This window comes from Papio anubis, chromosome X, assembly GCF_008728515.1.
Source record: "Papio anubis isolate 15944 chromosome X, Panubis1.0, whole genome shotgun sequence".
NCBI classification, from domain to species: Eukaryota; Metazoa; Chordata; class Mammalia; order Primates; family Cercopithecidae; genus Papio; species Papio anubis.
In genome coordinates, this window is record NC_044996.1 from 4,428,141 (window position 1) to 4,440,611 (window position 12,471).

At 39.6% G+C, this 12,471-nt stretch overlaps 1 protein-coding gene across 1 annotated transcript in view; it reads left to right on the forward strand.

Annotated features, from left to right (window-relative positions):
• CD99L2 (CD99 molecule like 2) overlaps positions 1-12,471 on the forward strand; it is a 63,514-nt gene that overhangs the window by 1,619 nt on the left and 49,424 nt on the right. The window contains exon 2 of the mRNA XM_031660912.1: positions 5,548-5,610. Within this exon, the coding sequence (XP_031516772.1) occupies positions 5,548-5,610 (63 nt within the window). The remainder of the gene's footprint in view (positions 1-5,547; positions 5,611-12,471) is intronic.

The following is a 12,471-nucleotide window of genomic DNA, read 5'->3' on the forward strand; positions in this document are numbered from 1 at the left end:
TATTATACTTTAAGTTGTAGGGTACATGTGCATAACATGCAGGTTTGTTACATATGTATACTTGTGCCATGTTAGTCTGCTGCACCCATCAACTCGTCATTTACATCAGGTATAACTCCCAATGCAATCCCTCCCCCCTCCCCCCTCCCCATGATAGGCCCCGGTGTGTGATGTTCCCCTTCCTGAGTCCAAGTGATCTCGTTGTTCAGTTCCCACCTATGAGTGAGAACATGCGGTGTTTGGTTTTCTGTTCTTGTGATAGTTTGCTAAGAATGATGGTTTCCAGCTGCATCCATGTCCCTACAAAGGACGCAAACTCATCCTTTTTTATGGCTGCATAGTATTCCATGGTGTATATGTGCCACATTTTCTTAATCCAATCTGTCACTGATGGACATTTGGGTTGATTCCAAGTCTTTGCTATTGTGAATAGTGCTGCAATAAACATACGTGTGCATGTGTCTTTATAGCAGCATAATTTATAATCCTTTGGGTATATCCCCAGTAATGGGATGGCTGGGTCATATGGTACATCTAGTTCTAGATCCTTGAGGAATCGCCATACTGTTTTCCATAATGGTTGAACTAGTTTACAATCCCACCAACAGTGTAAAAGTGTTCCTATTTCTCCACATCCTCTCCAGCACCTGTTGTTTCCTGACTTTTTAATGATCGCCATTCTAACTGGTGTGAGATGGTATCTCATTGTGGTTTTGATTTGCATTTCTCTGATGGCCAGTGATGATGAGCATTTTTTCATATGTCTGTTGGCTGTATGAATGTCCTCTTTTGAGAAATGTCTGTTCATATCCTTTGCCCACTTTTTGATGGGGTTGTTTGTTTTTTTCTTGTAAATTTGTTTGAGTTCTTTGTAGGTTCTGGATATTAGCCCTTTGTCAGATGAGTAGATTGCAAAAATGTTCTCCCATTCTGTAGGTTGCCTGTTCACTCTGATGGTAGTTTCTTTTGCTGTGCAGAAGCTCTTTAGTTTAATGAGATCCCATTTGTCAATTTTGGCTTTTGCTGCCGTTGCTTTTGGTGTTTTAGACATGAAGTCTTTGCCCATGCCTATGTCCTGAATGGTACTACCTAGGTTTTCCTCTAGGATTTTTATGGTATTAGGTCTAACATTTAAGTCTCTAATCCATCTTGAATTAATTTTCGTATAAGGAGTAAGGAAAGGATCCAGTTTCAGCTTTCTACTGATGGCTAGCCAATTTTCCCAGCACCATTTATTAAATAGGGAATCCTTTCCCCATTTCTTGTTTTTCTCAGGTTTGTCAAAGATCAGATGGCTGTAGATGTGTGGAATTATTTCTGAGGACTCTGTTCTGTTCCATTGGTCTATATCTCTGTTTTGGTACCAGTACCATGCTGTTTTGGTTACTGTAGCCTTGTAGTATAGTTTGAAGTCAGGTAGCGTGATGCCTCCAGCTTTGTTCTTTTGACTTAGGATTGTCTTGGAGATGCGGGCTCTTTTTTGGTTCCATATGAACTTTAAAGCAGTTTTTTCCAATTCTGTGAAGAAACTCATTGGTAGCTTGATGGGGATGGCATTGAATCTATAAATAACCTTGGGCAGTATGGCCATTTTCACGATATTGATTCTTCCTATCCATGAGCATGGTATGTTCTTCCATTTGTTTGTGTCCTCTTTTATTTCACTGAGCAGTGGTTTGTAGTTCTCCTTGAAGAGGTCCTTTACATCCCTTGTAAGTTGGATTCCTAGGTATTTGATTCTCTTTGAAGCAATTGTGAATGGAAGTTCATTCATGATTTGGCTCTGTGTTTGTCTGTTATTGGTGTATAAGAATGCTTGTGATTTTTGCACATTAATTTTGTATCCTGAGACTTTGCTGAAGTTGCTTATCAGCTTAAGGAGATTTTGGGCTGAGACAATGGGGTTTTCTAAATATACAATCATGTCATCTGCAAACAGGGACAATTTGACTTCTTCTTTTCCTAACTGAATACCCCTGATTTCTTTCTCTTGCCTAATTGCCCTAGCCAGAACTTCCAACACTATGTTGAATAGGAGTGGTGAGAGAGGGCATCCCTGTCTTGTGCCAGTTTTCAAAGGGAATTTTTCCAGTTTTTGCCCATTCAGTATGATATTGGCTGTGGGTTTGTCATAAATAGCTCTTATTATTTTGAGGTACGTTCCATCAATACCGAATTTATTGAGCGTTTTTAGCATGAAGGGCTGTTGAATTTTGTCAAAAGCCTTTTCTGCATCTATTGAGATAATCATGTGGTTCTTGTCTTTGGTTCTGTGTATATGCTGGATTATGTTTATTGATTTGCGAATGTTGAACCAGCCTTGCATCCCAGGGATGAAGCCCACTTGATCATGGTGGATAAGCTTTTTGATGTGTTGTTGAATCCGGTTTGCCAGTATTTTATTGAGGATTTTTGCATCGATGTTCATCAGGGATATTGGTCTAAAATTCTCTTTTTTTGTTGTGTCTCTGCCAGGCTTTGGTATCAGGATGATGTTGGCCTCATAAAATGAGTTAGGGAGGATTCCCTCTTTTTCTATTGATTGGAATAGTTTCAGAAGGAATGGTACCAACTCCTCCTTATACCTCTGGTAGAATTCAGCTGTGAATCCGTCTGGTCCTGGACTTTTTTTGGTTGGTAGGCTATTAATTATTGCCTCAATTTCAGAGCCTACTATTGGTCTATTCAGGGATTCAACTTCTTCCTGGTTTAGTCTTGGAAGAGTGTAAGTGTCCAGGAAATTATCCATTTCTTCTAGGTTTTCCAGTTTATTTGCGTAGAGGTGTTTATAGTATTCTCTGATGGTAGTTTGTATTTCTGTGGGGTCGGTGGTGATATCCCCTTTATCATTTTTAATTGCGTCGATTTGATTCTTCTCTCTTTTCTTCTTTATTAGTCTTGCTAGTGGTCTGTCAATTTTGTTGATCTTTTCAAAAAACCAACTCCTGGATTCATTGATTTTTTGGAGGGTTTTTTGTGTCTCTATCTCCTTCAGTTCTGCTCTGATCTTAGTTATTTCTTGCCTTCTGCTAGCTTTGGAATGTGTTTGCTCTTGCTTCTCTAGTTCTTTTAATTGCGATGTTAGAGTGTCAATTTTTGATCTTTCCTGCTTTCTCTTGTGGGCATTTAGTGCTATAAATTTCCCTCTGCACACTGCTTTAAATGTGTCCCAGAGATTCTGGTATGTTGTATCTTTGTTCTCATTGGTTTCAAAGAACATCTTTATTTCTGCCTTCATTTCGTTATGTACCCAGTAGTCATTCAGGAGCAGGTTGTTCAGTTTCCATGTAGTTGAGCGGTTTTGATTGAGTTTCTTAGTCCTGAGTTCTAGTTTGATTGCACTGTGGTCTGAGAGACAGTTTGTTATAATTTCTGTTCTTGTACATTTGCTGAGGAGTGCTTTACTTCCAATTATATGGTCAATTTTGGAGTAAGTACGATGTGGTGCTGAGAAGAATGTATATTCTGTTGATTTGGAGTGGAGAGTTCTATAGATGTCTATTAGGTCTGCTTGCTGCAGAGATGAGTTCAATTCCTGGATATCCTTGTTAACTTTCTGTCTCGTTGATCTGTCTAATGTTGACAGTGGAGTGTTGAAGTCTCCCATTATTATTGTATGGGAGTCTAAGTCTCTTTGTAAGTCTCTAAGGACTTGCTTTATGAATCTGGGTGCTCCTGTATTGGGTGCATATATATTTAGGATAGTTAGCTCTTCCTGTTGAATTGATCCCTTGACCATTATGTAATGGCCTTCTTTGTCTCTTTTGATCTTTGATGGTTTAAAGTCTGTTTTATCAGAGACTAGGATTGCAACCCCTGCTTTTTTTTGTTCTCCATTTGCTTGGTAAATCTTCCTCCATCCCTTTATTTTGAGCCTATGTATGTCTCTGCGTGTGAGATGGGTCTCCTGAATACAGCAGACTGATGGGTCTTGACTCTTTATCCAGTTTGCCAGTCTGTGTCTTTTAATTGGAGCATTTAGTCCATTTACATTTAAGGTTAAGATTGTTATGTGTGAACTTGATCCTGCCATTATGATATTAACTGGTTATTTTGCTCGTTAGTTGATGCAGTTTCTTCCTAGCCTCGATGGTCTTTACATTTTGGCATGTTTTTGCAATGGCTGGTACCGGTTGTTCCTTTCCATGTTGAGTGCTTCCTTCAGGGTCTCTTGTAAGGCAGGCCTAGTGGTGACAAAATCTCTAAGCATTTGCTTATCTGTAAAGGATTTTATTTCTCCTTCACTTATGAAACTTAGTTTGGCTGGATATGAAATTCTGGGTTTAAAATTCTTTTCTTTAAGAATGTTGAATATTGGCCCCCACTCTCTTCTGGCTTGGAGAGTTTCTGCCGAGAGATCTGCTGTGAGTCTGATGGGCTTCCCTTTGTGGGTAACCCGACCTTTCTCTCTGGCTGCCCTTAAGATTTTTTCCTTCATTTCAACTTTGGTGAATCTGGCAATTATGTGTCTTGGAGTTGCTCTTCTCGAGGAGTATCTTTGTGGCGTTCTCTGTATTTCCTGGATTTGAATGTTGGCCTGCCCTACTAGGTTGGGGAAGTTCTCCTGGATGATATCCTGAAGAGTGTTTTCCAACTTGGTTCCATTTTCCCCCTCACTTTCAGGCACCCCAATCAGACGTAGATTTGGTCTTTTTACATAATCCCATACTTCTTGCAGGCTTTGTTCATTTCTTTTTCTTCTTTTTTCTTTTGGTTTCTCTTCTCGCTTCATTTCATTCATTTGATCCTCAATCGCTGATACTCTTTCTTCCAGTTGATCGAGTCGAACTCGATACACGAACATGGAATATATTTTCATTTGTTTTTTTAATTTTTCTTCATTGTTTTATAGTTTTCAAGGTACAGGTTAGGAGGTATGGGTCTTTTACCTCCTTGGTTAAGTTTACTACTCAGTAGACTGAAGTCTATTAATATTTGCTCTGTATATTTAGGTGCTTCAATGTTGGGTGTGTATATATTTACAATTGTTATACTTTCTTAATGAATTGACCCTTTTAGCATATAATGACCTCCTTTGTCTCCTTTTACAGTTTTTGACTTTAGAAATCGATTATTTTTTTTTTACTTTTATTTTCAGTTCAGGGATACATGTGCAGGTTTGTTATATAGGTAAACTTGTATCATGGGGGTTTGTTGTACAGATTATTTCCTCACCTGGGTAATAAGCCTAGTACCCATTGGTTATTTTTCGTCATCCTCTCCCCCTCCTACCCTCTGCCCTCCAATAGGCCCCAGTATGTGTTGTTCCCTTCTATGTGTTCATGTGTTCTCATCGTTTAGTCCCACTTATAAGTGAGAACATGTGGTACTTGGTTTTCTGTTCCTATATTAGTTTGCTAACAATACTGACCTCTATTTTGTCTGATATAAGTATAGCTACCACCACTCACTTTGGGTTTTTATTTGCATGGAATACCTTTTGTTATTCCTTCACTTTCTAAAGGGAAATGACCATTTCTAGGGAGTATTTCATTATTACTTTATTTTATGCAAAGATAGTTTAATTTTTTTTTTTTTAACTTTTAGGATCTGGGGACTTTGATGATTTTAACCTGGAGGATGCAGTGAAAGAAACTTCCTCAATAAAGCGTGAGTAGTAGATCAAACAAACTATTAAAAACAAACAACAGTGATTAATGTGTATCGTCCACTCAGAATATATGCGCAAGAAAAACAATATATTTTACTTCATCAGATGAAATATGGATAGTGGCTGGGCACAGTGGCTCATGCCTGTAATCCCATCACTTTGGGAGGCCAAGGCGGGAGGATCACTTGAGGTTGGGAGTTCGAGACCAGCCTGGCCAACCTGGTGAAACCCCGTCTCTACTAAAAATACAAAATTAGCCGGGTGTGTTGGTGCATGCCTGTAATCCCAGCTACTCGGTAGGCTGAGGCAGGAGAATTGCTTGAACCCGGGAGGTGGAGGTTGCAGTGAGCCGAGATCGCACCATTACACTCCAGCCTGGATGATGAAGCGAGATCTCTGTCTAAAAAAAAAAAAAAGAAAAGAAAAAAAAAAAAGAAAGAAAAGAAATGGATAGTTATATTATTTAAAATAAAATTCAAATATTTAAATCCTTTGTTAAAAATACCTAACAATGTGTGATAACTGATATATCATTTTCTGTAGCTCAAGTCATAGCCCCTACTGGTGTGACATACCAGCAATGGCCTCCAAGGGCTGTCTTCCTTAACTCAGAAAAAAAGTTACTTTAAAGTGAATAAAAGATTTGTTTCCCCTTTTAGATTGATTTTATAATGGCTTTTTTTTTTTTTTTTTTTTTGAGACAGGGTCTTGCTCTGTTGCCCAAGCTGGAGTGCAGTGGCACCATCTTAGCTTTACTATAGCCATAAACTCCTAGGCTCAAGTGATCCTCCCATCCCAGCCTTCCAAGTAGCTGGGACTATAGGTGTGTGCTACCACATCTGGCTAATTTTTAAATTTTTTTTGTGGAGACAGAATCTCACTGTGTTGCCCAAGCTGGTCTTGAACTCCTGGCCTTAAGTGATTCTCCCACTTTGCCCTCCCAAAATGCTGAGATTATGAGCATTAGCCACCACACCTAGTCATGGCTTTTCTTAAAATGGAGTCTGTGTAGTTTCTCAAATGCTAAGCTTTGTTATCAATTTTCCTTTTTTTCCTTTCATTTTTTAACTTTATTTATTTATTTATTTGTTTGTTTGTTTGTTTTGGAGACAGAGTCTTGCTCTGTCACCCAGGCTGGAGTGCAGTAGTGCAATCTTGGCTCACTGCAACCTCCCCCTCCCGGGTTCAAGCAATTCTCCTGCCTCAGCCTCCCGAGTAGCTGGGACTACAGGCGCATACCGCCATGCCCAGCTAATTTTTTGTATTTTAGTAGAGGGGATTTCACCGTGTTGCCCAGGCTGGTCTCAAACTCCTGAGCTCAGGCAATCCGCCCGCCTCGGCCTCCCAAAGTGCTGGGATTACAGGTGTGAGCCACAACGCCCGGCCTCCTTAAACCATTCTTTCAAAAAATGATAACTACTTATAAAGTAAAGCCACGGTCTCCGTTGACCCTTCTCCCTTCTACTTCCATGAGAACTACTGTAGTCAGTTTGGGGCATGTTGATCCCAATTAGTTTTCAATGCTGTTATGTACATCTATAGATAGAAATTGGTGGTTTTTTTGTTTTTTAATGTTACAGATGTGAGGCTCTTTCATTTAATGTGTATTGAAGTCCTTAGAGAACATGTCTATGTTGGTTTTTTTCCAGCTGCCTTAGGAAAGTACCACAAACTGGATGGCTTAAAACAACAGAACTTTATTCTCTCACAGTTCTGGATGCTAGAAGTTCTACATCAAGGTGTTGGTTGGGTCACATTCTCTCTGAAGGCTCTAGGGAAGAATCTTTCCTTGACTTTCCCCACTTCTGGTGGCTCTAGGTGTTCCTTGGTTTGTGGTTGCGTCACTCCAATCTCTGCCTCTATTGTCACACGGTATTCCCCTTTCTGTGTCTCTCTTCTTTCTCTTACAAAGATGCTTGTTAGTGGGCTGAAGGCCCACCTAGATAATCCAGGATGATCTCATCTTGAGATCTTTCACTTAATTACATCTGCAGAGATCCTTTTTCCAAATAAGGAAATATATATTTATAGGTATATAGTATATACACACATACATATTTGTGTGCATATATATACACACACACACACACACACACACACACACACACACACCCCTTATTCGTTTTACCACTGCATGGTATACCATAGTATGCATTCAGTAAATGTCTGAGTGCCAGCTGTGTTATCAGTTACTGTTTTAGGCTTTGGGGCTACAGCCGTGAACAAATCACACACAAACCAAACCTTGTGGAACCAGCGTTCCAGTGGTATGGATTTGGCCATGACCCATATTGCCATTTCCTTACTGGCAGACACGTGGTTTATTTCATTTTTATGCAATTACAAATAGGGCTACAGCGGACATTCTTGTCCATGTTCTTTGTGCCCAAGTGCAGTGTGACTGCTAGGACCAAAGATATGTGTATTTTATATTATAAAAAACTCTGCCAAATTGCTCTCCAAAGTGGATTTCCCATTATGCACTGTTACTGATGTTGTTATAATAGTACCTGTTTTCCCAGATCCACGCCAACACTGAATTTTATCAATAAAAAATATTTTACCAATATGATGGGCAAAATAATATCTCATTGCTTATTATGCAGTCTCCTGATTGTAGTCATATGGAGCATCATATATTTACTGGCTATTTGCATTTGCCTCTTTGGTAAATTTTCACATTCTTCCCCCATTTTTCTGCCAGATTGCTTGCCTTTTAAAAATGGGTTTATTAAGATCTCTTTGTATTATATATTGAGTTGAGAAAGTCAAGGGCTTTGGAGTCAGACTTCTTGGGTCGAAACCTTACCTCTGCCACTTGTGAACTGTCACCTTGGGTAAGTCACCTGACTTGTCTGCACCTCAGTTTCCTTATCTCTTACATGAAGATAATAAGAAGCCCTGCCTCCTAGGATCATTGTAAGGATGACATGGGAGGAGCCATGTGAAGCACTCAGCACAGTCCTTGGAACAAGGTGAGTGCTCAGTAAGCATTAGCCTTACTGTTGTTCTTTGACTGACTTGATTGGAAGGACTGACTGTGGCTGGACCTCTGGTGTAAGAGTCAAGCAGACCTAAATTGAGTGACAGACTCAACACAATTCCTGAGAAAATCCCAGATGGATTTTTTGCAGAAGTGGATAAGCTGACGCTAAAATTCATATGGAAATTCAAAAGACTCAGAATAGCCAAAGCAATCTTGAAAAATAAGAAAAAGATGGAGAACTTACACTTATCAATTGTGGCACTGACTATAGACCAAAATTATCAAGATAGTAGACTACTGTCTAGAGATCAATGGAATAGAACTGCGAGTCTAGAAGTAAACCCTTAGATCTATGGTCAGTTGATTTTTGACAAAGGTGCCAAGACCTATTCAAATGAAAAGAACAGTCTTCAACAAATATTGCTTAGGACCATAGGATATCCACATGCAAAAGAATGAAGTTGGACCGTTACCTCACACCATACACAAAAATTAACTCCAAATTGATCATAGACCTAGAAGTATAAATCTCTTAGAAGTTAATTTTTGTGTACGGTATGAGGTGAGCAGTTTGGGCATTATCAGGTCTTTCCTGGGCGTTCATGCTGTCCTCTGCATGCAGGTGGCCTCTAAGATCCTCAAGAAAATAAATACACTTAATGTATTAGCAGTGATGGTTTTAATGAAATCATTTAACATCTCCAAAACAAACAGGACCAAAAATCAAAACAAATTTGATAAGTATAAATAGACTTTCAATAAACGTGTTAACTTCTTGATGGGAACTTTTTAAATCTCAGCATATCATACCTCCAATCGACAGGGACTTTTTAATATATAGAATCCCTTTTTGAGTCTTGTGTTGGCCCATCTGATCTTCCTCATCAGCACCCATCAGCCAGTGTGTCTGGGAACCTCTAGAACCACCTGTATGTGATGTATGTGGCTGAATGACAGCCCACAAGACCACATCATGCTGCCACCCTTTTTTCTATCTTAGCTTATATTTCTCATAACTGAGGTTTCAAAGAGATAGGCCTCTCTACCTCACCTTGGTCCAGATACTTATCTTGCAGAGAATGTTCTTCTCTGCACGTTGTGCATTCCTCTGCTTGTTTTAAAAATCCCTGAACCACCTAGGCCAGAGATCGTATCATAAATGGCCTTTATTTATTTATTCACCTATGTTTTTTGAGTGCCGGCTTGCTGCTAGGTGCTAGACCTAACAATGTGGAAGAGGTCACTGCCCTTATGAATTGTTTTCTCTGGAAGGAGACATACAGTACCTAAAATATTTTCAGATATTGCTGAGTACTTTCAACCAAATTCAAGAGGGTGATGGGATAGCAAGGGCCCAAGATTAGGGGCAGTTACTTTAAATTAAGTGGTGAAGGCATCTCTGAGGAGAGGTAATGTGCAAGGAAGTGAGGAAGGAGTCTTCGAGGCCAAGAGATCAGTTGTAAGAGTTCTGAGGCAGAAAAGAGCCAGGTTTACTCTGTGGCCTGGAAGGCAGCCTGTGTGGCTGGAGTTTGGAGAATGCTGGAGAAAAGACAGAGAAGTTGTCAGGGGACAGATCATGCAGGATCTTACTAGTATATTCACAGGGTTGCACAACCATCACTACAGTCTGTTTTAGAACACTTTTATTACTTCAAAAAGAAACACTGTATCCTTTACCTATCACTTCCCAATCCCCTAATTCTTCTTGTTTCTACCCTTCACCCCCAAGCAACCACTCATCTCTTTCTGTCTCCATGGACTTCCCTATTCTGAATATTTCATATCATTGGAATCATTCAATATGTGGACTTTATGTTTATCTGCTTTCACTTAGTGTAATGTTTTCAAGGCTCATCCATGTTGCTTTCAGAGTCCTCCATCACTCTCACTATCTCTTCCTTTCTCTCTGTGTGTGTAATCATCTCATGGGGTAACACACTTCTGATTCTGCCAAATAAAACTTCTTATGAATGTCCCCATTCCCTGGGAATACCATGGGCCCTGTATTAGTCCATTTGTGCTGCCATAACAAAATGCCTTTGACTACATAATTTATAAGTAACAGAAATATATTGCTCATAGCTCTGGAGGCTGGGAAGTCCAAGATCAAGGTGCTGGCATATTCAGTGTCTGGTGAGGGCTGCTTTCTGCTTCATAAATGGTACCTTTTAGCTGTGTTCTCACATGGCAGAAGGGGCAAAAGGGCTACCTCAAACCTCTTTTATTGGGGCACTAATCCCTTTTGTGAGAATGGTGCCCTTTGTGACCTAATCACCTCCCCAAAGTCCTCACCTTTTAATACCATCAGTATGGGGATTAAGTTTCAACATGAATTTGGGGCTGGGTGGGGGGCACATATACATTCAGACCAAGCAGTTACCATTATTAAACCACACCTGGGGGAACCCACCCTGTTTTGTTTACTGTTTCGGTACAGCACAATATTACAGAGAATCACTCCCGGTCAGAGTGCCATATTGCGGGAAGCATTTGCTGAGCAGCTAAGAATTTTTTCTGAGTTTGTCATTTTGAGAAAGTCTTCACAGAAATGGATCTCTTTATTTTAGGAGCTAACTGTTTTGATGAAGTTGACCTACTATTCTTAGTCCTTGATAAGTAGACTCTTCTCATCTCAATTACGAATAAGAAATCCCATTTAAAGACTTACAACGTGAAAATCTGTAGTTAATAGTTTCTAAAAATGTGCATAAATTGAACATTTTTTGTTCTACATCAATGCAAGCTCAGGCTCTGGCAGAACAACTGATTCCACATGCATGTAGGCACTGCTCTCTCTTGAATGGCACCTGCAGATCTTCAGAGAAATGAGACTTTTCCAGAAACTGGGCATTGCAGGGCAGAACTGCACAAGTAATCAAGACTGTGTGGAGCTATTTGGTACTGTAATTAAGACTGTGTGGTACTGGCATCACATAGGTCAATGGGACAGAATTGAGAATCTGAAAATAAACCTTTATATTTATGGTCAGTTAATTTTCTTTAAGACAGATAAACAAATACTTTTACACAAGAGTTGTTTGAGTCATGCAAATTTTAAGCTAATATTTACGTAAGTGGCACTTGCTTTTCTGGAACTTGCTCAAGTAATGGTTTCAGTAATTCCTCTTTTGTACCTATCTGTATCATAATATAATTATACATAAATAAACTCATTTGGACAAGTTGTACTCTTGCATTTTACTGGTACAAAGTCAAATGGAAATTAGAGACAAAATTATCTCTAAACTGATGATGAGATAGATTAAATATATACATACATACACACACATAATGACTACAGATTATCACATGTGGTTCTGTTACCATACATATCCATCCACTGGGGTGTGTGGTCTTCACAGTGAGGTATGAGTTAGGGTACCCAAAATCTTCTTAAGGAGTAGTGTGCAAACATTATCATTTTAAGGGAAAGACTTCCCGTATTCTCAACTTCCAAATATAGTTTTTACTAAAACAGAACTGCAACAACCCCCTTGCTATGGTTTGAAAGTTTTTCCCCTCCAAAATTCATGTTGAAATTTAATTCCCAATGTAACAGTATTGACAGGCAAGGTTTTCTTCTTCTTCTTCTTTTTGCTAAAAATGAGACAGGGTCTCGCTATGTTGCCTAGGCTAGACTTGAACTCCTAGGCTCAAGTGATCTTCCCACCTCCGCCTCCTGAGTAAGAGGTGATTGGGTCATGAGGGTTCTGCCCTCATGAATGAATTAACCCATTCATGGATTAATAGGTGAATGGATTAGTAGGTTATCATGGGAGTGGGACTAGTGGCTTTATAAGAAGGGAAAGAGAGACCTGAGCTAGCAACCAGCCCCACTTGGCATGTGATATCCGGTGCCACCTTGAGACTCTGC